The 27,066-nt window shown below is 41.3% G+C and overlaps 3 protein-coding genes and 1 long non-coding RNA gene across 4 annotated transcripts; 1 reads left to right on the top strand and 3 right to left on the bottom strand.

Moving 5' to 3' along the window:
• Positions 1-3,373: 3,373 nt before the first annotated feature.
• LOC118421098 (CD180 antigen-like) lies at positions 3,374-3,997 on the bottom strand. Its single transcript, XM_035828259.1, has one exon. It carries the CDS (start codon positions 3,995-3,997, stop codon positions 3,374-3,376), a length of 624 nt encoding a protein of 207 aa, XP_035684152.1.
• Positions 3,998-10,173: 6,176 nt separating this feature from the next.
• Positions 10,174-14,289, bottom strand: LOC118420484 (zinc finger protein 583-like). The gene is made up of 3 exons (XM_035827313.1): positions 13,416-14,289; positions 13,160-13,224; positions 10,174-11,947 (listed from the first exon to the last, which is right to left on the bottom strand). Exons 1-3 carry the CDS (start codon positions 13,447-13,449, stop codon positions 10,841-10,843), a joined length of 1,206 nt encoding a protein of 401 aa, XP_035683206.1. The 5' UTR covers positions 13,450-14,289; the 3' UTR covers positions 10,174-10,840.
• Positions 14,290-16,478: 2,189 nt separating this feature from the next.
• LOC118420538 (zinc finger protein 436-like) lies at positions 16,479-17,176 on the top strand. Its single transcript, XM_035827386.1, has one exon. It carries the CDS (start codon positions 16,495-16,497, stop codon positions 17,056-17,058), a length of 564 nt encoding a protein of 187 aa, XP_035683279.1. The 5' UTR covers positions 16,479-16,494; the 3' UTR covers positions 17,059-17,176.
• Positions 17,177-25,122: 7,946 nt separating this feature from the next.
• LOC118420583 lies at positions 25,123-26,102 on the bottom strand. Its single transcript, XR_004831763.1, has 3 exons — positions 25,907-26,102; positions 25,735-25,738; positions 25,123-25,322 (listed from the first exon to the last, which is right to left on the bottom strand). It is a non-coding gene; the product is annotated as an uncharacterized LOC118420583 (long non-coding RNA).
• Positions 26,103-27,066: the final 964 nt, after the last annotated feature.

The following is a 27,066-nucleotide window of genomic DNA, read 5'->3' as shown; positions in this document are numbered from 1 at the left end:
ATAGGGCTTACTTTTATGGGGGCAATAAACTAATTTTACCATTTGTCCAGGTTTACCATTTTTTGTAAATATTTAGACTTTTGGCATCTGTAGATGTGAAATCTGATCTTCTTGTTGTGATTTGTGAACAATATGGCCAATTAACTTGTTGACATAGCACCCTCACAGGAGGGAAGCAGAGTACCTGGCCAGAACAATGGGTAGTCCCAGACTTGTTCACACCTTTACCTGGGACTGGCTTACCTGCCAGACGCAGCTTGGGTTGCTTTTAAAAACAATGCTTAACATGTTTTCAAGTATAGGTGGTGCAAATAATTGTCTTTACCCTATTACATTTTTTTCAAAAACAGTTGTAAAACACTAGTTTCCAAGAAAATTATGGTCAGGCCTATGATATATAAGAGACTATACAAATGCACAGCAATGCATTATCAATGTGTATCCCCAATTCTAACAAATTTAAAGGAAACAAACATTTCTCAGTCAGTCCACAGCAAACCCAGTATAGTAGGGATAAGGAGTTGGTGGGGAATTCGTCTGAAATTTCTGATGTTTGTTTTTTTCTCTCCAAGTCCATCAAAGAAATCACTGATTATTTTTGAGTCTTAAATCCCTTTTTGTATTGAAGACGACTATCTTGCGCAAACAAGCAACTGACCCCATGGGTTTTTAAGTCAAGGAAAAGTCAGATTACTGTGAACTCAGTTTATGTAATTCAAATCTCCAGGAGTCTGACGGAAGTCAATTATCAAACCTCCTTGCTGAAGTAAGTTGAAGTTATTACTAATATCCTGTGTGAATTGCCAAAATGTGGATCTAACGTTACCAGACTAAAAACACTACAAAATTTGTAAACACAGTAAACATTTTTGGATTTGAACACATCGTTATGTTTCTGAAAGAAACATACTTAGCATTGTTTTTACTGGACTACTGGCCTGTGTTATTTTTGTTTCTTCCGTGGCCAGCCGGAAAAAGTACTGTGATGTAGGCTAAAACAGATTATAACGAACATTTATAAAGATCGCTATTCTGTAATGGTTATATAGACCCACTTTGGAAGTTTATAATCTATTATTGTTTTCTTAAGCATAACGTTATATCTTATACGTACAACTCTTTCATATTGCGAACAGGGCATTGCAAGTTTGACAATGGCCTTTTTTTGTGACAAATTTTCTCTTCCCTTCGGAAACATACGGCAATTTTTTTTGAAAATGTGGCCTTTCTAGTTCAATTTGTTTCAATACACATCCTAGCTTGGATTCCCAGACAGCCCTGTATGATGACCATTCACACTACACGGGATGCCAGGTACCTTGTCACCTGGCCCAGCAGCACCCCACCTGAAAAGTTTTCACACTAGGTGGAGAGGGGGCAATTAGTGAACAATAGGGAAAATCTGTGAAAATTGGGGTCAAAGTTGGTTGCTATGCGTTGCTAGGGGAGCCAACACCCAATTTGCTGGGGGTCCCTGAACATGACTTAACCGCTGAGAGTCTGAGAAATGTATTACTTGTCCAAGTGTTAATGTGATTTAGAAAAGCATTAAAGTTTTCTTTAGAGTCACAGAGGACTGTGAATCTATTTAGTTTAACTTTTGTTTTGTTTTGTTTGGTTTGGTTTACGCATTTAATCCTCCCATTACTTATAGCAAGGGCTTGTAGCATTGCTTGGTGATACATGTACACGTGTGCTCGCGTGTGTTAATTGCACGCAACTGCCAGGGGCACATACATTAATGTAGGTGTTCTATTTCCACACCTGAGGTAATTATTGTCTGGCAAATATATAAGGTTACTTGATTTGTCTGGCAGTTTGTATTCATATCCAAAGTTGACTTTTGATTGAGGTTTGCTGCATCTTACTAGTATTACAATTCAATCTGTCTGAATAATTGTAATCAGTAACGGATGTTATAGATAGACTTTTGACGAACATTTACAATATGCTTGTCTTTGTATCGTTGATTTCGTACATGTGACGACTATAGCAATAACTGAAATACTTAACATGACCAAACAATGCATCCACATGTTCGATACATACAGATTGATACATCTACAGCTTTATAATGATTCAGCAATGATAGTCATTACTGAAAAAATAGAGCAATTTTGATCTACATTTTCATGATGCACAGATAAATACAGTTATGACAACTGTTCATATGATAGTTTTGATCTACAATTCCAACATACTCAGACGAGTACGTCCATGGAGACACTTCTACTCAAGTTACAGCTTCAGTGGACGTCCGCCTGTCTGGCACTAAAGCTGTCCATCAGCTGTCAGAGTAAACATATATTCAGGCTGTATGTCGTCCTCAGTTGATAGCAAACGGTCCTTTGATTGAACGATTGGTTGATTATCGTTTTCTGTCAGCTCGTCAGAACCATTTTCCAGTGATTTTGAATCCGGAGCCTCTGCACAAGCGATGCTTCCTAAAGCTCATGGGGAGTCAGGGTAACCTACTGCATACGGCTGGATCTTATAGTTACCGTCTTGCTCTTGGTCATCAATGAAGCTGGCCGCTGTATGGCACTGAAGCTGTGGTCCTGAGTCTTCATTGTGAGCCACTGCATATGGCTTAAACTCTGATCCTGGGTCTTCATCGTGAGCCACTGCATATGGCTTAAACTCTGATCCTGGGTCTTCATCCTGAGCCACTGCATATGGCTTAAACTCTGATCCTGGGTCTTTGTCGTGAGCCACTGCATATGGCTTAAACTCTGATCCTGGGTCTTTGTCGTGAGCCACTGCATATGGCTTAAACTCTGATCCTGGGTCTTCATCGTGAGCCACTGCATATGGCTTAAACTCTGATCCTGGGTCTTTATCGTGAGCTACTGCATATATGGCTTAAACTCTGATCCTGGGTCTTCACCATGAGCCACTGCATATGGCTTAAACTCTGATTCTGGGTCTTCATCCTGAGCCACTGCATATGGCTTGATCTCTGATTCTGGGTCTTCGCCATAGGCCACTGTATATGGCTGAATGCTATAGTTGTCTTCTGGGGTTCTGTCACGAGCTGGAATGTGTCGTGGCTGAGCTTCCGTCCGATCCTCGTACTTCTGTCGAGTCGGCATAAACCACTGCATATGGCTGAATGATAAACTTGTTTTCTGGGGTTCTGTAACGTTCTGTCACGTCCGCATGTGGCGGAGCTTTCGTCAGATCCTCGTAGTTCTGCCGAGTCGGCATAGGCCACTGCGTACGGCCGGACATTATGGGTCTCCGTTTCAGTGGACCTAGCTTGTTCGTGAGGCAGATCTGTTCCACTACAGAGTTTGAAGATGAAGAAAACAGCTGCTGTTATCGACAGGACAACAGCGCCGACCATGGCAATGATGGAGGTGATGTTGACATCCTAATTGATGAAGGGATTTCCCTCATTAGTAACGGCATAGTCCATCAGTGTCGTGCGCTCAGTGACTGACATGGTTTGCGGCATTTCTGTATAGCCCTCAGTTGGGATGGCGTCGCTGTACGGATGGGCGTTGAAAATTTGAGGACTTGTTGACCCCATTATCGTTGAAGTTGGTGTCAGAGACGGTTCGCTGAAGGGTTTGGAGCCGATCCCTCGCTGCGGCCTCTCCGTGCTGGTTTGACAGAGATATTTTCTCATGGCAGTTAGGCTGGTTCCCGAGAGTTCTGGAGGAAATGTACACCTCAGAACGTCGTGTTGAGAAATGAACGGCAGGTACGGCAGGGTGCAGATGAACCATGTTAGATTCTTGTCACACCTTAACTTGTTGTGTCCGATCTGAAGACTCAAGCGCTGGTTTCGCGACAAACGCACGACATCCCTGCCGATCGTAGTGATGTGATTCATCTGCAAATCTGCAATCCACAATGATTCGGGTCGCAGAAGCGCGCCAACTGGCACTGACGTCAGGCGGTTGTGAGACAATCGCAGGTGTTTAAGCAGGTGTAGGCCTCGGAATGCATGTTGGGAAACGGCGGAAATCCTGTTCTTCTCCAAGATCAGCATATGTAACTTCACAAGCCCGAGGAAAGTATCCGCTTCTGAGGGTAGATAGATGATTGCTTGTAAATGTTGAGAAACACTAGATTCTTAGGTACATGACCTGGTGATGAAGTTTATATGACAACTAAAGATACTGTGGAACTTGATTCTAAATTTTTGTATTCTTTGAGTGGATAAATTTTTACCAACGATTTAAAGGTCAATTTATATTCGAGATGTGTATATGGAATTAACTCAGGTATTAATGGGTCGTATGCATAGAAACAATACAATTTTGATAAGATATTAGATTTACAACGTACAAACAAAAATCCATAATCGTAGTGTTTTAATTATGACATGTAAATAATTAGTTGTAAACGTTATTGGAATTTAGACATAGAATTTGCTTTTTCTAAGGTAGGTGGTGTAGAGTTTTATACACCTTCTGATACCGTGTAACTACTGATATACCTACACCCGGATTCCTCTAAAACATGAATATACTCATCACATTTGATGTCATCTTAAATAATACCCATTGCGTCAAATAAAAAATGATAATATCAATAACTTTAGGCAACATCTAACGTGTCTCGATACACCTTCCGAAGAAACGAGCTTTTAGAAATCTCATGCTATGATTTGTACTTTTTCACGACATATGTTAGGGGACCTGGACTTGCTAAATCTACTCAATTGGTCCAAATTTACTATGGCAGGGTACAAACACTGCAAAACGAAATGTCCTTCTGACTTACCTAGCCGGGAGATGCGGTTGTCAGGAAGGTAAAGATGGCCTAAGTATGGTAGACCGCGGAAAGCCATTGGTTGTATAGCTGAAACATTCGACTTTCGGATGCTCAGATGTTCGAGACGAAGGTGATACAAAGATTGCTTAAGGAGCGTGGAAGAAGAGAGATGTTCGATGAAGACTGTTTGGGTTTCTCTTGGGAAATCGGTTTGTATAGCGTCAAGACACACGGGAAAGACGTATGTTCCTCCATGCCCAACCCAACTACTGGACGAACCCTTCCCATTTGGATTGGGGCAGCGACAAGAAAAGGCCACTCTAGTAAAACAGTCGTCTGGACATCGTTGGGCCGCTTCTGGCACGAGAAGTAGGTGATTGGAGACCAGAAGGAGGCAGACCAGTGCATTCCGTCCAACCATCTTAGTGCTGTGCTTTATGGTGGAGTTCGTCTTGCGTCTGCACTTCATGATGAGATGCATGAAAATCATACTTTCTGTGTTTTTCCCCCTCCAAAGGCCATATCGATGTAATAAATATGTCTGGTGACCTGTTCTACTTACTTATATCAATATTAAACAAGCGTTCGCAGAACTCAACCTTCGTGAAATGGGTAATGGTGCGGTGGTGCAGGGTTTATTTGTAGACGTGTCATTGGCTAGCTTAACAGTGTTTATGTTGTTGGAATTATACGTGGATTTTGATGTGTTTGGTGAGGTGCGCCGAAAAAAAAAATTTAGGCAGTAGGCTGTATTTTAAAAGTATTCTATCATCCATCCTTTCTTGTCTGTGCACATGACACAAACTGTCCCCGTCCATTCATTTCCATGGACAAATAAAATACCTTTCATGGTCTTTTAAAGATAAAGACTTATATTGACTGGGCTAAAATCGACGGTTGCATCAAAATATCAATAAGATAACACATAAAACAATAACGTTGACCACATCAACGCCGTCATTGGTGAGATCCACATAAATGATCTTCACATCCCCAGCGAACACCTTCAAAATGTGATGGCTGGTGTCGTCACGGAATGCTCCTCCTCAGGTACATAAAAGTATAACTTCCATTTTAGGCTTGCGACTTGGAACTCATGGAACTTTTCAGATGACCCCTTACCCAATCGTTTAAATAACCTATCGGTACAACTGACATGAATTTGCTAACTAGCACTTGCGACCTACCCTAGATTAAATTGCAGAGAAATCAAGACATTAAAGTATAACTATCCATCTGGGCTTGCGACTTGTGACTCATGGAACTTTTGACATGACCCCGTGCGTGTCTCTCACCTAATCGTTCTCGCGACATATCAGTACAAATGACGCGCTTATGTTGATTACCACTTGTGACCTATATACTCTACATTACATCGCTGGGAAAACAAGACATAAACGTATAACTTCCATTTTGGGCTTGCGACTTGGAACTTATTGAAATTCTGTCATGACCCCGTGTCTCTTGCCCAAACGTTCTCGCCACATATCAGTACAAATGGCGGGATTATGCTTCTTGGCACTTGTGACCCACCTTTAATTAATCGCTGGGAAATCCAGACATGAAAGTACAAATAATATATATGGGCTTGCGCCTTGCAACTCATGGAACTTTTTAGATGATCCCGTGTCCCTTACATATGATCAGGAATGTCGACAATCTTCGAAGGGAAAAATTTACCGCAAGGAAAGCCAATTTTTGAATTTTCAGCGGATTTCTTTGGACATAGGAATGTTCAGAGGTCTCATAACTTTGACAAATTCTAGATAAAGTTCACCAACACGTTGCATATGGACATAAAAACCAAATGGTGAGTTGATAAAATTTCAACTTTGAGATGTACATCGCATGTATTTGTCCAAGTATTGACTTTTCCGGGTAGAGTGGTTAATTTCCAACCATTTAGCCATGTTATGGGAGCCCTACTGACGACCATGACAAGCCGCGCGTCGCCCGGTGAATTCAGTCTAGCTGGCCCAAGTCCTGCCATGGCGGGAACGCTTTATCCGCCCGCACGGGGTTTGTCAGTCTATACGCCTTTTCTGTCCGGGATAACATACAGGATGCACAATTTCTTCCTTGGAAGAGAGACCAAATGCTTACCCAACAAGAAATTTGTCCGATTTCAGCAGGTAGGATAACAAATCCACCACCGGAAGCAAATGTATCAATGGTTGCAACAATGATGATGTAACATGCAGTCCACTACATTGTGTATCCCATATGTCTAATGTACAATCCCTATAAACAATCTCATCAATGACTACAAGTTACTGTGAAAAACAAACCCTGCTTTGTTCAACAATGTATTGTACCGGTAGTGACTGTTACATGTACAACCCTTTTAAAACGTATAATATAGGCCCCTGTAAACAATATCACCATTGCCCATATTCATTGCCCTTAATCTACAGATTATCAAATCTTATAGGAAACGTTTACACCCCATCATGTATAATGTAACGTCCCTAAAGTACCATTGTCTTGTAATCGTCTGGCATATATAAGTCGTGCTGTCCTCTATTGCGCAACTATGACCTTTGGGGTCACTTCCTGTGGGGACGGGGCCATGCAAAACTCCAACCCACGCAGAATGACGTAACTGCTAAATATAAACCACTATTGCGTAATCGCCACACTTAGCACACTAAACACTATTTTTCAAGTACAAACATCCCCTGCAAAACCGTCAAAAGCCACTAGACAAAAAAAACGCCTCGTACGTTTCTTCTCCTTCTCAACAGCTACCCACATACCAAATATCAGATCAATCTGTCATGCCGTTCATGAGATTTTCTGTCCACAGACACGTACCCTACAACGGTTTGCACACATACCTATTGCATTCTGCTAATTACCTCCTAATTTGCATAACAATCATACAATTATGTACATCACTACGTAAGCTATCTGCATACCTACAGTCATTCCGATCCATCGACCCCTGCTTCCATAATTCCTTCTCAAAACCTAACACAAGAATGACTTTCACCGCCCCAGCAAAACCCCTAAGTGGCCAAAACTTACACACCTTACTATTCATTTATACAGCTACTTACCACTTAAAAATCACCACCCAAACATGTCCCGAAAAAAAAAATATCAAAACCGGAAGTTCTGCTGCAGTACAATAACACTCCGCTAGAGCGCCCTGCCGTAACGCAATTCCTACCATTCCTTCGTCATGTCCTACCCACATACCAAATATCAAAACAATCCATCCATGCCTTCCCCAGTTATCAGGCTGACAAACGTCCCTCTCACAAAAAAACAGCACTCAAAACAAACACTTCGTTTCACGAAGTGAACAAGTGACCGTAGGTAATTCTCTGACCTAATTATAGTTTATGTCGGTTGTGATGTTTTCTGTGGTGTATGAATCGGTGTTTATACCGCATTAAGAACACATTACATCGACTTATACCAAAAACTTACTTAATTAACCCTCAAACCTCCGTACCTTTTTGTGACGTAGATTACCGTATGGGGTCAAAACTGACCCCATAATGTTTTGTACAAAAAAATATACAGTTTTTTTGTGACTCTTTTTGTGATTTGTATATATGTATAGCTTCATTAATCTATGTGGAATAGTTTGACATCATTAGGTAAGAATAATTCTAGCTCATTATCATAATTTATTCAAAAGATCATGGGGATCACATTTTGCACTAACACTATTCAGACCGGGTAAAGTTGTTTTTATGCCTGAACCAACTTCAAAGTCACATAGCCCCTGAATAGCTTACGCTAGGGCCACCAAACTCGGTCCCTTTTGAGAAAATGTTAATTGCAAGCAATTCAAGTGAATAAAATAAGTTAATCATTTTTTACGTTGCCATGGCAACGGAATTATGACAGGCATATTTATTATGCAATTTTCTAATTTTGGCTAAAACATTCAAGTTTTAAGGTTTTCTTGGCAAAACATACTTGTTCATGACATCTTATAAAATTCAACGTAAATTTCACGATTTAATATTCATATTTTATGCTAATTTGATGACGTCATCAGTTGAAATCCAAGATGGCGGAAATTTAAGCTAAATTACGTCATAGCGTCGTTATATAACATGATGACACAAAAGTTGTTACGATAATTTCGTTGCACATGTACATCATTCTATGAAAATTTCGTGTTCAAACAATAAGTAGTTTAGGCGTGGGTCTCAAAAGTTTGTTTAAAAAATGCTGTGGTCAGTTTTGACCCCACTGGACCATACATAAACTTTCTATGATAACTTAATCAACAGTGAGCCAATCTCTATAAAAACGTATGAGAAGTTATAAGACATATATAAAAACAAACTCATGGGAGGAAATTTGTTTTCAACAAGAAATGTCATAATGGCACATATAAATATACACGTACGCCTGGGGTCAGCTTTGACCCCATACGGTGGTTTGAGGGTTAAAAGCTAACATATCTATCACTGCCAAATCTTAAACACAATCCTGTACGCATCAATAGCAAAAGCAGCGTATCATTCGAACAACGAAGAATCGAACCACACCAAATGCAAACAACCACACAGCTTGACAATGGATACCTGAGACGCACACCATTTTAAAAGTTGCCCCAAAATTAACAGCCGGGACAGTGACAGCTGTGAACAGCTGACAACACGACATGCACATAACCCGATATCTGCTTCGAGAGAAGTAATTAACCAACTACACGGCCTATAGGTCAGCTGTTCTAAATACCAGGGAATAGGGTGATTTTCTCAAATTATTACATTGATAATGAAAACAGCTAACGCGAAAAAAAAAAACACGATCCCAAGGGTCAAACACGTTCTAACCATAAAATGCATATGACTGTCAACCCGAAAAATGTTAACAGTATGCTATGTCAAACCAACCTCAATACTCCAATTACCTCATGGCTTAACGCTCAATCAGATCAAATACCTGGACCACTATACTGGAAAGGGTAGGGGTGAATTTTGACATTGATATTGCAGCCATAATAAAACAACTGCCGCGAAAAAACAACAACGTGCACCATCCTTCAACTCAGTGCAGGGGACTTGCCAAACCACATACGAATGCAACAACGGGAACATACAGATACAAATACGAACGCGCGTTACACTTAGGTCTATCGCCGGAGGTTACCCTCCGGTTACAGACAAAAAAGTTCGAACTCTGAATCCACCGTCTGATCTGTTTGGAGATTTGAACCGTAAGTGGCGCACAGAGGGCGTGGCTTCCTGAAAAGCCTCCTCGTCATTAGTGTTGACCATGAGAATTAGCATTAACGATATATTTTGTACAAGTTTCACTTCTTTAATATAATAGCATTAATCAGCCGTTTTCTGTTTTCCGTGCTGTCTACTGGGCATCTACTACTACTACTAGTAATCAGCGACGGTTGGCAATTGGCGACTCAGTACTTTGTACGTATTATGGGTTCATTAGATTAGATGAAGCCGAGACGATACGTGCAGTCCACAATGATTTTATTTGCCACTTCTCTTCAAGATCTGTCCAGTCTCTCTCATCTGGATCTCCAATCCAGACTCTGTCTGACCTACTTTCCCCCAGTCTATCCCCTATCTAAACCGGGGCTGGTTCACTAACCTTTGGGGGCAATATTAATACCTTACCAACTGCTTTTCTCAGTATTACACTAGCATAGTGTATAGCATTACTCTACTCTAAACTCACAACACCTCCCCCAGGAAAATAAACATCAGTTTTATCTTCTAACATATGTCGGTTAATACTTCCTACATCACCTATACTTTTATCTGAACCGGGGCTGGTTCACTAACTCTTTGGGGGGGGGGGGGTACCTTAACAACTGCTTTAAAATTTTCTCACGTATAGCACTACTCTATTCCAAACCTAGAACACATTCTACGGTCGTTTTTTAACAACGAATCTAGTTTCAATCAAGTACGAGACGTGACGATAGTAACTACTATGCTTTAATTCAGTTCTCGTTATTTTTTGACAGTGGAGGCATGTTGTGAGTACACGGCTGAATTAAGTAGCGGTAAATCATTGCCTACCTTAAACTTTGTAACGAAAAAAAGATTAATCGAGCTTATGATGTATTTTTTTTCTAATGTGTAAGAATATGTACATGTTGTCGTCACACAGTTATTCACAGATTTTCACCGATGTGAGTTTTCATGTGCCAACGAAGACTACGTGAATGACGAAAGCTTTTGTTACACTCCTTACACGTGTATGGCGTCTCGCCAGTGTGAGTCCGCATATGACTCTTCAAATTAGACAACTGAGTGAACTGTTTGCCGCACTCCTCACACGTGTAGGGCTTTTCCCCTGTGTGAGTCCGCATGTGTACTTTTAGATGACTCGGGTCACTGAACTGCTTGCTGCACTCCTCACATATGTACGGTTTCTCACCTGTATGAGTCCGCATGTGTTTCTTTAGACTAGACAGTTCAATGAACTGCTTGCTGCACTCCTCACATGTGTACGGTTTCTCATCCGTGTGAGTTCTCATGTGATTTTTTAGGATACCAAGTCTACTGAACTGCTTGCAGCATGCCTCACACCTGTATGGGGTTTCCCCTGTGTGAGTCCGCACGTGCGCCTTCAGATGAGCTGCCTGACTGAAGCGCTTGTTGCAATATTCACACTCGTACGGTCTCTCACCGGTGTGAGTCCTCATGTGGTCCTCCACATTAGATCGTTGACTAAACCGTTTCCCGCAATAATCACACTGGTATGGTCTCTCACCAGTGTGAGTATGCATATGTATTTTCAGGGTACCAAGCTTACTGAACTGCTTGCTGCATTCCTCACATCTATACGGTTTCTCACCCGTGTGATTTCTTATATGTATTTTCAGGGTACCAAGCCTACTGAACTGCTTGTAGCATGCCTCACACCTGTACGGTTTTTCCCCTGTGTGAGTCCGCATGTGAGCCTTCAGATGAGCTGACCGACTGTAGCACTTGTTGCAATATTCACACTCGTACGGTCTCTCACCGGTGTGAGTTCTCATGTGGTCTTTCAGATTACATAGCTGAATAAACCGTTTCCCGCATTCTCCACACTGGTATGGTCTCTCACCAGTGTGAGTTCGCAGGTGAAGATCCAGGCTACCTTTGAAGGGAAACTCCTTCTCACAATAGCTGCACGTGTGGGTACGGGGAGAATCCTGTCCCTCCTCTCCCTCCATTTGTTTTAGATGAGATCCGGCTGTGGTCGCCATGTTGGTCAAACTCGAGATGCTGCAAGACTAAAGAAAAGAACCAACTAATTACCACGATGCGACAAGATGAAAGTTTTAGCTTATCGACTGAAAAAAAAACTATACCTGCTGTATTACATATAACCTGCCAATAACATGTTCCTCGACCGCTGATTTTCTGTAATTTACATAATCCAGGCACTAAAGCAAATACATTAACCACAATAGCCAGTTGGAGGGGAAATTTGGGTATTTCCGGACACGCGCAGATGGCCTACTTTAAAAATGATTAGGTACCCTTGGCAAAAGTGCCTGTAGAATTTTTTTCTTTGGATATGTTTGGATTTTGGAGGTGAATATTACAGTTAAGGGTTGTAACCTATTTATTGTGTTGAAGAAACTGATTTTTAGCAATGTTTGTGGTTGCAGTAGGTTCTAAAAATGAGGTGTTTGGTGTTGTTTACAGGCAGTGAAAAGGGGTCAAAGGGTTATGATCCCGTATAACGTAATTATGCCGTATTTTCCCCCCTTGTTTTGTCGTCAAATTACACATTATAGGCCGGACAACCATGCCAATGTGAGTTTTTTTATGTCTAAAACTCGTAGGTAGGTGATTTTTGACAGAATATTTCTGCCATGATTCCCATTGTTAAGAATAGGCAGGCAGTCTAAATACCGAAATTTGCCCTGCAGGTGTTTGCGTACCGACAAAACAGGTTCGGAAGGTTCTGTTTTGTAACAAAACGTCCCAGGGGAATTAGACACACTGGTTTGCATTAAGAGAACTGTTCACATGTAGATTTCTGTCCGCTTGCTCTAAAGAAAATTCTAAAGAATTTGCTACTATCTGATAGATAGATAAATTCAACTACAATCTGGGAGGCGATAACCCTTACTGTGCACAAGTAGGCAAATATATCCACGAATGTTTGTACCGTAGAAACAATAGTGTAGAATTTTAATTTTTATAGACCTTACTAAAGTAGTTGTACTTTTGTCGTGTTAACAAAAATTTCGCTATTTATTCCTTGATTTGTTACATCTTATTACACATAACAATCAGGTTGTGACCTGTTTTCAGGTGTCCCTGGACACACAATAACCTAACACATTCACACAAAAGATTACTAGTTTTTAGGTCAACGAAAAAAAGAAGTATTAGAAGTTTATATTAGGAAACGCCCACAAATTATCAACGTATTGTGGTCCAAGTCAAATGTCTTCATTCTAATAAAACACATAAATACTTTAAGGTCTTACCTGTGTTTCTACACGTAAAGTGGGACGACGATTCTGGCAGCTTGAGCTTTGTCCTTCTGTCTTATCTATTACCAGGACGTGGATAGATAATAGGGGTCAAAGTTCATATTGTGGGCCTGGTTACCCATCAAACGTACATTTTATTTCAGATACCATTAGGTAGGGATTCCCTGTTTTGTCAAGGATTTGTGCAACTGTATCGGTATTTATGATATCTATATAGCTGTTATATCACACCAACTTTACAGCCACATACTCAGACTCCGTTGAACCATGTCCCCTAAACGCATAATGGAATGCGCCACACAATTTATTTTTTCTTGCCAAGCAAGTATGCAAATGTGTAGCCATTGGTGACGGGATTCGATATATTTGGGGTCTGCATGGTCTTTTACGTACTAGGCAGCCTATTTCTATTACCCGTAATTCGTAGGGAAATCATCTTATCTGCGTAATTCGTAGCTAGGTGACCAAATTTAGCGTAATTGCTTTCCTTGACTTAGCGTAATACTTAGGGGGAACTTCTTCTGACTTTAGCGTAAATCGTTGACCCCCATGCAGACCCTTAAACGCGTTTTCAGCAGACAACGACCACAATAACCAGTTTAGTGGGCACTATATATTTTGAAAGGTCAGCAGACAATGGAGAAAAATTGCTGCCCAAGTAGCATGGTTCAGTGACCAAGTAGGACATGGTTACATAAATGCACCAAAGTGCAAATGTCAGTTGTTTTGTCACACGTTAAGAACAGAATGACTGATTAAGGTCCCGATTTCACGATTTTAATTTCAAAATTTTCATATCATCCCGGCCCTGTTAATAAAAATCGCCACTTTGAGCGATCAGTAATCCACCAGGTCTTTAGACACACCTGTAGCTACTTTGGACCAGTCCTTACTCCACGCCTTCGGCAGTCTCCAGCTGCAGGTGTTGGGAGATCTGATCTTTTGACCATCCGTATTTTATATCAACCCGATCTTACCGCAGTTGATATCAGCGAAGTCTAGTGGTGCGTACCTAGACTCATATTCAGGTATGCCAATTACGGGAAATAGAAATGGGCTGCCTACCTACCTACCTACCTACCTAGTCCCTTGACCTCCAGGTCGTTAGGGGGGACAAGGTAGACATGAAGATCGAGAGTTGCCTCCAGGTTCATCTACCCCTAGCCAGGGTTATGCTCTCCTGTAGGTGCTGCCTACGCCTTACGTGAAAGACCATGCAGACCCCCAACTATATTGAATCCCGTCACCAATGGCTAAACATTTGCATTCTTGCCTGGCGAGAAAAGATAAATTGAGGTAATCAGGCGTACAACATGAACTTTGACCCATATTATGTATCCCCACACCGATAATATATAAGACGGAAGGACAAAGCTCAAGCTGCCAGAATCGTCGTCCCACTTTACGTGTAGAAACACAGGTAAGACCTTAAAGTATCTATGTGTTTCGTAGAATGAAGACCTTAGACTTCGACCACAATACGTTGATAACTTGTACTATACGTTGTAGGCGTTTCCTAATATAAACTCCCTGTGTAGCATTTAAGACAATGCGTTACACAAAAATGGACTGAAGAAGGATACTTCTATTTTACGTTGACCTGAATACTAGTAATCTTTTGTGTGAATGTCTCCGCAAGGAGAGTATTGTGTGTCCAAGGACACCTGAAAACAGGTTTCGTTAGCTCTATAACAACTTCTTCCAGTACAACTAAACAGATTTATATGAATATCTACATGTATGAATAAGGCAACATATTCGTCTAGCATATCATTTGCACTATTGGTTCTACGGTATAAACATTCGTAGATATATTTGTCTGTTTGTACGCAATAAGGGTTATCGCCTGCCAGAATGTAGTTGAATTTATCCAACGAACAGAGAGTTGCAAATTCTTTCAAGCAAGCGGACAGAAATGCATGTGAACAGCTTAATGCGTTTATCATTATATTGCAAACAATCCATAACAAAATGACTTTCGTCTTCGATCCCATTTGGGCAGAATGGACAAAAGCTCTGGTCACGGGTAATTTTAGTATCTTCTGGCCTCTACATTTAGTTTGCGACTATGGATTCTTTCTTATCTTTGTGTTTGCTCTATGAAGTTCAAAACTGTGTATATTTGAAAGATACTTTTTGTCCGTATAAAGAAATGAATAAATGAAATGTAATAATGTGACATAAATGATACAATGAACCATCTTGCAGATGACACCCAGCTAAAATAGCCTCCACCAGACCGACTTATTACAGGGTACGGATCATTGTGGACTCCTGCCTTAATTTCACCCGTCTGTCCGGGTCAATGATCCCTAGTAGTATAGTGGCAAAACTCTCCTGGAAATTGAACTATTCTCTTCCCTTCATAGCCAGCGAACTTTGAGGCCACACTGACTTAATCGCATTGATGTTCGTGTTGCCATGGTAACCGTTTTTTGATATTTTTTTGGCGAAAATGGCTTACAATGTATTTTTTACGTTCATTTGCTATATTCTACAATTAAATCTTATGATATCAAATGTATTTTTTCTGCGCCAACTGGTGTTTCATCTAGCAAGATGTTTAGGAGGAAAGTATTATTTGACAGGCTGTCAACAGTGAGCCTGTTATAGTAAGTGATCGCATGCAGGCCTGGTTGATCGGGTCACTTAGTTGGTATGACACTATATAGGTGTCTATATACACATAGTAGGTAATACACGTAATCAGATATATCATCATTTTTGTCCTGTACAGCTTTTGTATAAAGCATTCTATTATTTCGGCGTGTAGTCTACATGTACTGTCTTCGCTTCATATGTTTGTTTGGAAATTCAGACTTTTTTCTCTTAATGCAGATCTGTTTGTCAAATCCCCCTGCGGTGTTTCAATATCATTCAGAACCTTCCGAACCTGTTTTATCGGTACGCAAACTGCTGCAGGGCAAAGTTCTGTTTTTAGACGGTCTATTCCTAACAATGGGTATCAGGGCAGAAAGTTGCTGTCAAAATCACCAACCCTAGTTTTAGAACATGAAAAACTCACATCGGCATGGTTGCCCGGCCTCTAAAGTGTAATTTGACGACAAAACAAGGTATAATATTACGGCAGCTAGAATTACGTTATACGGGATCAAAAGATAGATGGCAAAACCTTTTGACCCATTTTCACTGCCTGTCAACAACACCAAACACCTAACTTTTAGAACCTACTGCAACCACAAATGTTCCTAAAAATCTGCAGTACTAATAATTGCAATGCGCTTTCAATCATGCAGAACACCATATCAGAAGTCCGTCTGTAAGAAGGCAGCAAGGAGTTTCGTCAACTGAGTGGCTTAAAGAGACATATGCGTTCTTACACTTGCAAGAGACCGTTAAGATGTGGGAAGTGCAGCAAACAGTTTAGTTGGCTTTGTAATCTGAAGAGACATATGAGAACCCACACCGGTGAGAGACCTTATAAGTGTGATAAGTGTAGCAAACAGTTTAGTGACCAGGGCAATATGAAGAGTCATATGAGGACTCATACTGATGAGAAACCATTCAAATGTGAGGAGTGCGGAAATCAGTTTAGTAGGATGTATCATCTGAAGAGTCATATACGGACTCACACCGGAGAGAAGCCCTATAAGTGCGAAGAATGCAGCAAACAGTTTAGTGTGTTGGGTGGTCTGAAGATACACATGCGGACACATACCGGAGAGAAGCCCTATAAGTGTGATGAATGCAGCAAACAGTTCAGTGTGTTGGGTAATCTGAAGATACACATGCGGACACATACCGGAGAGAAGCCCTATAGGTGCGATGAATGCAGCAAACAGTTCAGTAAGATGTGTAGTCTGCAGAAGCATATGCGGACTCACACTGGTGAGAAACCTTACAGATGTGAGGAGTGGCGGCAGGCAGTTTAGTCGGCTTGATAACCTGAAGAGCCATGTGATGACTCATACCGGTGAGAAACCCTACCAGTGTAAAGAATGCAGTAGGAGCTTCCGTACCTCAGGTAATCTCCGGAGGCACATGCGAACTCACGGTGTGAAGGATGTAATAACACTTAGGGCACATGTACGTGACTTAAACCTTTTAGTCAGACCATCTCCGGAGCCACAAGGCGAAGCGAACTCACAGCGATTAAACTTCACAGCAACCTATGTGGCGGTTTCATGCACAATGAAGGGTGAAACCCTACCGGTGTGACGAAACCTTACAGCTACCAGAGTGAAACCCTACCTTTGTGAGGAATGCAGTAAGACTTAGAACTTCTGTCAGTCAGGCCATCTCCGAAGCCACGTGCGAACCCACAGTGATAGAAGTTCACAGCTACCGAATTAAAGGATTAAGGCACCAGGGGGAAAAGCAGGACAATGATAGTTTGGCAAAGAGAAGCCAAGAAAATAATTTGGTCGTAGATATGGGAATGACGCAGGTTCGGTGCTACGCTATAGAATTTGATGATTGGGCTGTTTATAGAGATATAAAGATATTAATGTTTTAGTAATGGTCTGATTGCATTCATATCTTCCTAACCTACGTGGACACTACAACAGTGTGTTCTTTGTGTTGAAATTTAGGAAATGTGTTGTTTTCGACATTAGAAAGATTTATGGCAAATAAACCATTCTTAAACATACAAAATTTGTATTTTTATTTTTCACCTGGCCTTATATAAGATGTGAGAACGATATATCATTGTAGTTTGTTGTGTAGAGTAATGTAGATTTTAGATATTTGAGTGTGGATAACATAGCTACATGGTATGGACTGGAACTGTTTACTGTTTTCTAGAGTAGGTAACATGTACGCTTGTCTGTCATATACTTACAATTAACCTTCTTTTTTAAAATATCGTCGTCGAAATCGCAAGTTTGTCAGTACTGTAAGGTTAGATTGCACCTATGTAGTTAACACGAGTACATCTCCAGAGGCAGTTAAGAGCGTTTATCAGTATGTAAACACGACACGTTTTTGTCGACCTTCTAATAACTGGAATTCCTCAAGATATTTTTGGGGTTCATAAATATGCCGTACCGGGTCAACTTGAACTAATCTCTGTCGATTTTAGCATTTAGCTGTTATAGAAAATCTAACATGATATTCATGAACGGAATATCTGACATATCTTTAATAAAATTCATCATGCCTCAAAAGTATGGTTGGATTTGTATGTTTCTCGATCTCAGTCTTCCCTGGTTGACAAAAATAATATCGCAGCAAACAGATGTTCTACTTGAAGGGGCTGCGGTGTGCGGAAACAAGGCAACTCTTGCCTGCACACCTGCCGCGGGACCTTCCCTTCCTAATCTCATCAAATGGGCTGACCAATGGGCGAGCGCACACCTGCCTCTGGACCTTTCCTTCCTAATCTCATCATATGGGCTGACCAATGGGCGAGCGCACACGCCTGGGCACAGGTCAGGTCAGGTCGGGAAAAAGCCTGATGACCTAACTACGCCGTATGAACGCATCAGATATATATAGATCTACATGTACATGGTATGGACTAGAATTGTTAATTGGTTCCTTTTAAAGTATTTAACAGATTACTTGTGTTTTCAAACGTAATGCGTTTGTGTAAGATACGAAGCTTGCATAAAATGTAACTAGTATTTGACTCTTCAATTTACCTTTCTCTGTATGCATGTTCAGTATGCCAAAAGTTATATCTAATTCTTTTACACGGTTCTTTATAATTCACGTTCAGTCATTCAGAGAAGTAAATGTTCCCCACAGACGATGGACAGGTGTGATCAGGTGTTCTACATATTTTATTCCAAGTGTCTCTTTCAACACAAAAACAAATACAGTCAAACCTGTCTATAGCGGCCACTCAAGGGACTGGTCAAAATTGGCCACTATAGAGAGGTGGCCACTATAGAGAATATGCTAATCAATTGACCACAAGCAATAAGTTACACATGGTTTTAGTACCCACTGGTCTTTATTCACATAATACAGTACTGTACATGTACTGCAATGATTTTACACTATATGTATTAAGAAAACAAAAGCTATAAAAAGTTTTTAATGTTCTACAGTTGATATTGTCTGAAGAGACCGGTATCGTCATATTTCTTTGATCTTTCGTCTTGTATCCTTTGATACTTCGCCGTCCGTGTGTTCCCTCCCGCGTTCACACGTCAGGTACTCACAAGAAAAGTCTCGTCATTTTAGACTTATCTCTTAATAAATGTAAGAATAAAATCCACCATAGTCTGAAGTTCATATCATTTTGTCTTTGTAACAATTCATTTAGAAAGTTTTTGTGATAAAAATTAACCTAAGCGATAGTGTATTAGAACGTAACTTTAACGCAATTTACCTCTGTAATATTGGTGTCATCTATTGACCTTATATGACCTCGCTTGTCGGCGGGTATGGGTAGCGCCAGTTTACGAAGTTTTGTTTTGAAAATAAATCAAAGAGGTTTTAAATCCGGCGTAGGGTGACGATACGGCAGCTGTATATGGCCGAACGCGTGCCGAAACATAGATCAGCGGTCCGCGTAGCCGTAATCGGCAGTGTTTTTGTACCTGCGGGACCGGAAATCGTGTGGCCGTGGCCGCGTTGGACAGGTGGCCGCTAAGCCTATTTCTTAATCATTACGAATCCAAGGGACCGACAAAGAGTGGCCACTATGGGCAGGTGGCCGTTATGCAAAGGTGGCCGCTAATACAGGTTTGACTGTATATAAAACAATTCGTGTCGTTGAGTTCTATTTTTACTGCCAAAAAGCCATCTTTACACTTTCTTTCTTTCTTTACTTTGTGTAACATAAGGCTGGCGATGGTGAAGACTGAAAACAAAGAATTAAAAACTCGACCTAACTATAGTCGGTACAAGGATCATAAGCGAACCTATTAATCGGTTGCAGTACTGCAGCATTATTCACAATGGGGTGGTGCAGTACTGCACATAATTAATAGGGGTCGCTTTTGATCCATGTAAAGATTCAAATAGGACTAAAAAACCCAGCTCATCCTGCAATGACACCATAATTCTCTGCGTGACTTCTAAAACACCCCATTTAGTCAATTGCTTCTATTTTAGTATGATTGAATCTAACAGTTCATGTATTTAAACAAGTGTGGTCGGTCTAAATGACCATTTTGTAGTGACATGTGGAGTCTGATAGATGCTAACAAAAGGAAACAGTTGTAAATTGTATTCAATTTGCCTTAGCACGATGTTTAGCAGATTTATCCACGTATACCGGACGCAGGGCTTCAAATGTTAACTTGAAATCAGAAATTGAAAAAAAAAATCCTAAAACAAAAAGTTTTTTGCTCCTACTCCACGAAAAAAATAAAGAATTAGGGATTTCAGGTGATATTCGGAGCCAATCTTAAAAAAATGTTTGGGAAAATGAAAATTCAGGAGGAACAATTTGCCATACCTTGTACATAATACAGCAGCAAGATGGCGGTCGAGCAGCGGCGGTACGTACCTCATCCCCGATCCGCCGTTTTTTCACCGCCAGCCGCGCAGGAAACTCTGAGTGTCGGATATATCCCGCTTCAGCTGCGCTTTGATATACGTAAACTACGGATATCGACCGCAAATGCTGTTTTGTTATTTGAGTAAGACCATATTGGAAGTCGTGCTACGCCACAACACAGAATGTAGGTGTACCACGGCTTTATTTTGCCAACTATTTTTTACAATTTACCGTGCAACTGTACAGCAATTGATGTCAAATTGTCTATTCGATAGATAAGTCAGAATCACATTAACAACACTAAACATTCAAAATATACATTCGTCGGTGTAATTGTGTACATGGTGTTTGGATGCGAAAAGGTTGACATAAATGTCATTGTTGATGAGATCTCCATAGTGGGTGCATACTGCATAAACTGAGCATGTTTAGTATGATGCCATTGTTCTGGACCACTTTTGTGTCATTGCGCTGCTTTGTGTAGGCCCCTGGAAATATAAACGCATTTCATGAATACATGTAGGGCATGAAAATATCATGCATACATGTACATGCAGTAAACGTTGCAGAACAAGTCATAAAAATTAATTCTCCATATACCAGTTCCGTCGTTAGGTAAGGCCAGTCAAACTTGAAGGCCTATGACACATTAGCAAAACAGGTCGAAATGTAAATATAACATACGGTTTCAACAAGAATTGTTTACAAGTCAGAGACCTCTCTCTTTGATAACATCTAAGATAATATACAGTAGCTTATCGCTCTGAATTTTATTGTACACTATATACAGCCGCTTCTCTGATATTTGGGCAGCAGAAGCGAACATAGGAGAGAACCACTACCCAGATGGTAACCAAGCTAAGAGCAGCTATATTATTTCAAGCTGCGATTCAGTGTTGTATAAAGTTATCTATAACGTTGGATTGGAATAGAAACAAAGACGAGGCTTGAAGTAATTGAAATAAAGATAAATCAGACTTCACAGCGTCGATTTACCGTGAATCGTTTGTGTACAATGGTCACTTGTTGCACAGATAGAATATTACTATAAAAGTTGCTACTATGTAGTCTTAATGATTGTGAAATGAAGGGCAGTACCATGTCGTTTGCTTTCGAATAGTGCACAGAGGTAATTTTTTTCGATAATGTGGTACAGTTCGCGAAAAGGTAAAGCTATTGTCTAGGAGAGGGACAGTGAGTCTGATCATAATTTAATTTCCTAATTTTTTTGCAATTGATGTGTCTGTGATCATCACCTGGCACGATGTATTCTTACGTGTTTACTTCTGACGTATCAACGGATGGTTCTGAAGGTGCAACCCGGTTAGAGACCCCCAATCGGGACAAGACGTTAATTAGTCTGACTGGTCTCTGATCAGCAGGTTGGCCTGCTTGAGGGTTAGGAACAATATGTCGTCTGCAGCGGACCATGGACTTGAACCCTTGCCGAAACTCTTTCAGTGTCCAGGTGTAAATGATGGGATTGACTGCGGTGTTTAGGATGTACAATGCAGAGCTGGTGAAGAAAACAGCTTTAGGGAGCAAAGTGGCGTAGAAATCAACATAATTGATGACAACGTTTGGGCAGGTCAGGGTGAGAAGAGTGAAGAAGATGTAGAACATGTGTTTTGTACGCTTCACCGCCTGCAGGGACACTTGCTGGGGCAATAGGGGCTGCACGAGCAACCTCCATGGAGGAGCTCTACAGAGCACCTCCATGGAGGTTGCTCGTACAGCCCTCCAGCTCCACGAAACGGGCTCTACGCACTAATGAATGCAAACACTAACAAATGCGTCACCTTCATGATTTTTTTTAAATCCATGGAGAAGCTTCTCTCGTAGAAGAAAAACAAACGGGGACGGGCTGAACTAGCACCTTCAACAAATGCGAACTATGAATGTAAATATTTGGTTCACGTTAACCAAAACAAATCGGTATTGGGGCTCTATACGGAGATATTGTAAACAACAAGCACAGAGCCGATAGCTGAACAAGCAGCGCTCTGCGCACTATGAATGTAAACACTTGGTTCACTGCGTCAACATCAACAAATCGGTGTTTAGGGCTCCATACAGAGATACTGTAAACAACAAACACACGGAGCCAATAGCTGATCAAGCAGCTCCACGGGCTATATGAATGTAAACACTTGGTTCACGTCACCATCAACAAATTGGTGTTTAGGGCTCTATACAGGGATACTGTAAAACAAAACACACGGAGCCGATAGCTGATCAAGCAGCTCCACGGGCTATATGAATGTAAACACTTGGTTCACGTCACCATCAACAAATCGGTGTTTAGGGCTCTATATAGGGATACTGTAAAACAAAACACACGGAGCCGATAGCTGATCAAGCAGCTCCACGGGCTATATGAATGTAAACACTTGGTTCACGTCACCATCAACAAATCGGTGTTTAGGGCTCTATACAGGGATACTGTAAAACAAAACACACGGAGCCGATAGCTGATCAAGCAGCTCCACGGGCTATATGAATGTAAACACTTGGTTCACGTCACCATCAACAAATCGGTGTTTAGGGCTCTATACAGGGATACTGTAAAACAAAACACACGGAGCCGATAGCTGATCAAGCAGCTCCACGGGCTATATGAATGTAAACACTTGGTTCACGTCACCATCAACAAATCGGTGTTTAGGGCTCCATACAGAGATACTGTAAACAACAAACACACGGAGCCGATAGCTGATCAAGCAGCTCCACGGGCTATATGAATGTAAGCACTTGGTTCACGTCACCATCAACAAATCGGTGTTTAGGGCTCTATACAGGGATACTGTAAAACAAAACACACGGAGCCGATAGCTGATCAAGCAGCTCCACGGGCTATATGAATGTAAACAAGGAGGTTACAAATCATGCGGACAAATCAATACCCATTACCTAACGTACCATTGAATTACCCAAGAAAGTGAATATTTTTTTCTTCAAGCGGATTTTTGGTCACAGAATGGTGAGTTGGGAAAAGTAGTCGGAATTTATCGGTTCGCTCCCTTCACGTGGGGACCCAACCTCTGCTAGGAGAATAGATACTTGTTTGTTTGCCATTGTAAAGAATGAGGAAACTTTGCACCTTCATGCTAATAGCTGTTATTGGTTTACTCAAGGAGGTTTAACCTCCTTGGTTTACTTCAGCCCTGTGACAAGTTTGTAGAGATCTGTTGGTCCACTACGAAAAAAAAACACATATGGCTTCATAAAGATATGAATTTAAACCTGTTATGAGGAGATCTCCAAAGCCAGGAGTGCCTGTTTTTATAAGAATATAACGGCTTTCATAAGAGTTTAATCAAGGAGGTTATAGGCACGAATTTATAGTTATTTTAAACGATTCATTACCAAACAACACACGGATTTGAATTCAAAAGAGGTTTGCGAAATGCACACGATATATTTACGATTAGTAGAGCTCGCATGAATTCCGTAATCCTAATCTCAAAGAAAGTTCTTGGTGTCTGAGAAGAAATCAAAACAACCCATTTATTGAATGAAGCGGTTTTTTGGCTCTCGCCAGAAAAGCTGAAAGTTCGCACCTCCGTGCTAATCCTAAATCGCCCCAGAGCGCGACCTTACCACGCCAGGACACTGACGCCGGAAGCAGCTGGCTGACTGGCGTATAACTTTCCAAGCAGATGTTGGTGGAGTAAAGTGTGACCAGCCCAAAGGTCACTTTTCCCCGCTGGTCCTACCGGCATATGAGAAGTTGACAATGTTGAAGACTCTACCAACCTGTACATGCTTGCTTGGAGAGTGGGTCATGTAGTCTGCTGGAGCAAAAATGATAAAAGCTCCGTGGGAAGAGTAATGTCAAAGTACAGTTTGCGCAAACTATCTTTGACTACTAGTATTGATTCAATATTAATCTCAAAGGTTTTAATATTGAACACGAGTTTGTAAGCTCCTCACAATTCAGGCAAAAGACACCTTTTGTGCTCACTACACTCCTTCGTCTGAGTTTGGTACTTATTAACCTTATCGGCCATTGTAGAATCTGCTTGGAGATTAAAGAAACACACGAATCTGACTTAATTCATATGAGTTTTACGGAAACCATACGATCCTTAGAGCTCGTATGAATTCCGCAAATATTTCCTGAATACACCCCTGTTAAGACGGACATGGTACATGTTTGCTTCACCTTCAAGAAATCATATTTCACAAACCACCCCCTTCCCGCCACACTCACAGACACAAACACTACTGTAACAATGATTTTTCACTTTCATGGCAAATTAAAACAACCCGTTCATTGAATGAAGCAATCGGTGAATTGTTTGTCGCTCTCGCAAAGAAAGCTGGAAGTTTACACCCCGTGCTAATACGATATCGGCTTTACCACGTCACTAGACCTCTCTAGTCAGCCAGATGTTTTTTTCGGCGTGCACGACGTGCACGCCGAAAAAAACCGCTGGCTGACTAGAGAGGTCTACAACTTTCCAAGTAGAGGTTGGTGGAGAAAGGTGTGACCCTTTACTTCAATGTCACTTTCTCCATTGGTCCTACCGGCATGTGAAGGTCACGATGTTCTCTACGAACCTGTACATGCTGGCTTGGTCATAAAGTCCGTTAGAGTGATTAAGTCAAAGTACAAGGTTTTAATATCAAACACTTGAATGAAAACGAGATAACGCTCACAGACGGTATGCCAAACAAAGTGTAGACCACCCGAGTAACTTTCACTGGGGATGACGCCATTCTGTCAAAGGGGGGAGCCTACGAGGGGCGTGCAATAAGTAATGGTCCTGACCCACTTCCAGTTGTCTGATCTAAATGAAATTTTGTATGTGTAATAATTCATATCACTATGGGTTATGTTGCAAAAGACAGCTCTGAACTAATTGTGGTTTCTGATTTACTGGTGTTTGAACTTAGTCAGGTGCGAAATGGACCAGGTGTGAAATGGAACCAGTTGAGTGTCGCGCAGTGATCCGGTTTTTGTATTTGAAAAGACGCACACCAAAGACGACTTTTGATGAAATAAATGAAACTTATGGTGATGATGCCCCATCATATGACCTTGTAAAACGCTGGCATCCTGAATTCAAACGTGGCTGGAAGTCTGTGGAAACAGCTCCCAGACCTGGTCGTCCCTCTTGTGCCATTGATGAGGCATCAGTTGGAGGACCAACCTGGGGTGTCCTACAAAATCGGTGTCCAGAGCTGCATCAAACGATGGGAGAAATGCATAACTCTGGGTGATTCCTATGAAGAGAAAGACTAATAACTGTGCCAAGTTTCATTAATCTCCTGCTATGGGAAATGGGTCAGGACCATTACTAATTGCACGCCCCTCGTACACACAAACAACACGCAATTGTTGTTTTTCACTTTTATTTCTATGTACACCGAAAATAAAGAGACTGCGGAGAAAAAAAGATTGGAAAAAATAGATAAAGCAAAGATAATATAGTAACATGGACATCTGCAATAATGTCTGTATAAAACCCCTAGCTGAAGTTGGTACATCTAAGTGGAATAGCCGAAACAGGCAAATACACGCTTGGATGGTTGTTCATCTGAAAGCTCCAGTATGCAAGAAGTAAACTGAGTATCCAACATAATGTCCGCTGTTGCAAACCTCGTGCCAAGGAAGTTTTCTAACCTCCTTGCTCGTACCCAAGGAGGGTTGGATATTAAAACCTTTAGGATTTATAGATAGTGTAACAGTGGTGTTCAAGTACCGCCTACCGTCCATGTCCACGGGCTCTAGACCTTTTGTGGCGACAGCGATAGCGGCCATGATTTGCAATCCGCCGACCCGGGTTCGATCCTTCTGTTCTTACTCGCCCCTCGTATTTCTACACTTGGTACTTTGACTTTATTCCCATACCGGACTACATGTATATGACCTTCTCTCCAAGCAGAGGTTGGTGGGAAAATCGCGACCTTTTCCTTTCATAATTTTCGACCTTCAAAAAAAATATGAATCAAAGGAAATGGTCACGATTTTTCCCACGGACCTCTGCTTGGAGACTACGTCATAGGCCAGTCAGCCAGCCGCTTCTGGCGTCAGTGTCCTGGCGTGGTAAGGGCGCGCTTGGGGCGCGCTTTGAGACGATTTTGGATTAGCACGGAGGTGCGAACTTTCAGCTTTCCTTGCGAGAGCCGACATATGAACAATGCATAGCTTGCTTCATTCAATAAACGGGTTGTTTTGATTCTTAAAAGTATTACCATCTCGATTGTTCTTTTAACCTTTGTATCCAACCATACAAAAAATTAACAATTATTACTAGTGTTTGTGTGCATTGCGCGCGCGCGCGCGTGTCTGTTGCCCACTTTGCAAAAACAACAACTTGTGGTTGCATAAAAGAAATATTTAGACCTGTTGCAAACCTCGTACCAAGGAAGTTTTACTACTCTCCAAGCAGAGGTCGAATCGCGCAGATATAGTAGTAGTCGAAAAAAATACACTCACGCTCTTCCTACGAAGAGCGCGAGTGTATTTTTTTTCGAC

Source organism: Branchiostoma floridae, chromosome 8 (genome assembly GCF_000003815.2).
Source record: "Branchiostoma floridae strain S238N-H82 chromosome 8, Bfl_VNyyK, whole genome shotgun sequence".
In the NCBI taxonomy this organism is placed as follows: domain Eukaryota; kingdom Metazoa; phylum Chordata; class Leptocardii; order Amphioxiformes; family Branchiostomatidae; genus Branchiostoma; species Branchiostoma floridae.
The sequence above is the reverse complement of the archived record's forward strand: the minus strand, read 5'-3'. Positions and strand labels throughout refer to the sequence as shown.

Excerpts from the sequence above, each read along its gene's own strand:
- LOC118421098 (XM_035828259.1), bottom strand. The coding sequence starts at position 3,997 with ATGCTGATCTTGGAGAAGAACAGGATTTCCGCCGTTTCCCAACATGCA.
- LOC118420484 (XM_035827313.1), bottom strand. The coding sequence starts at position 13,449 with ATGCGTTTAGGGGACATGGTTCAACGGAGTCTGA. Across the intron at positions 13,225-13,415 it reads CATGGTTCAACGGAGTCTGA|ATAAGACAGAAGGACAAAGC; the intron begins GTATGTGGCTGT and ends TCCTGGTAATAG. Across the intron at positions 11,948-13,159 it reads CTTTACGTGTAGAAACACAG|TCTTGCAGCATCTCGAGTTT; the intron begins GTAAGACCTTAA and ends TCTTTTCTTTAG.
- LOC118420538 (XM_035827386.1), top strand. The coding sequence starts at position 16,495 with ATGCGTTCTTACACTTGCAAGAGACCGTTAAGATGTGGGAAGTGCAGC.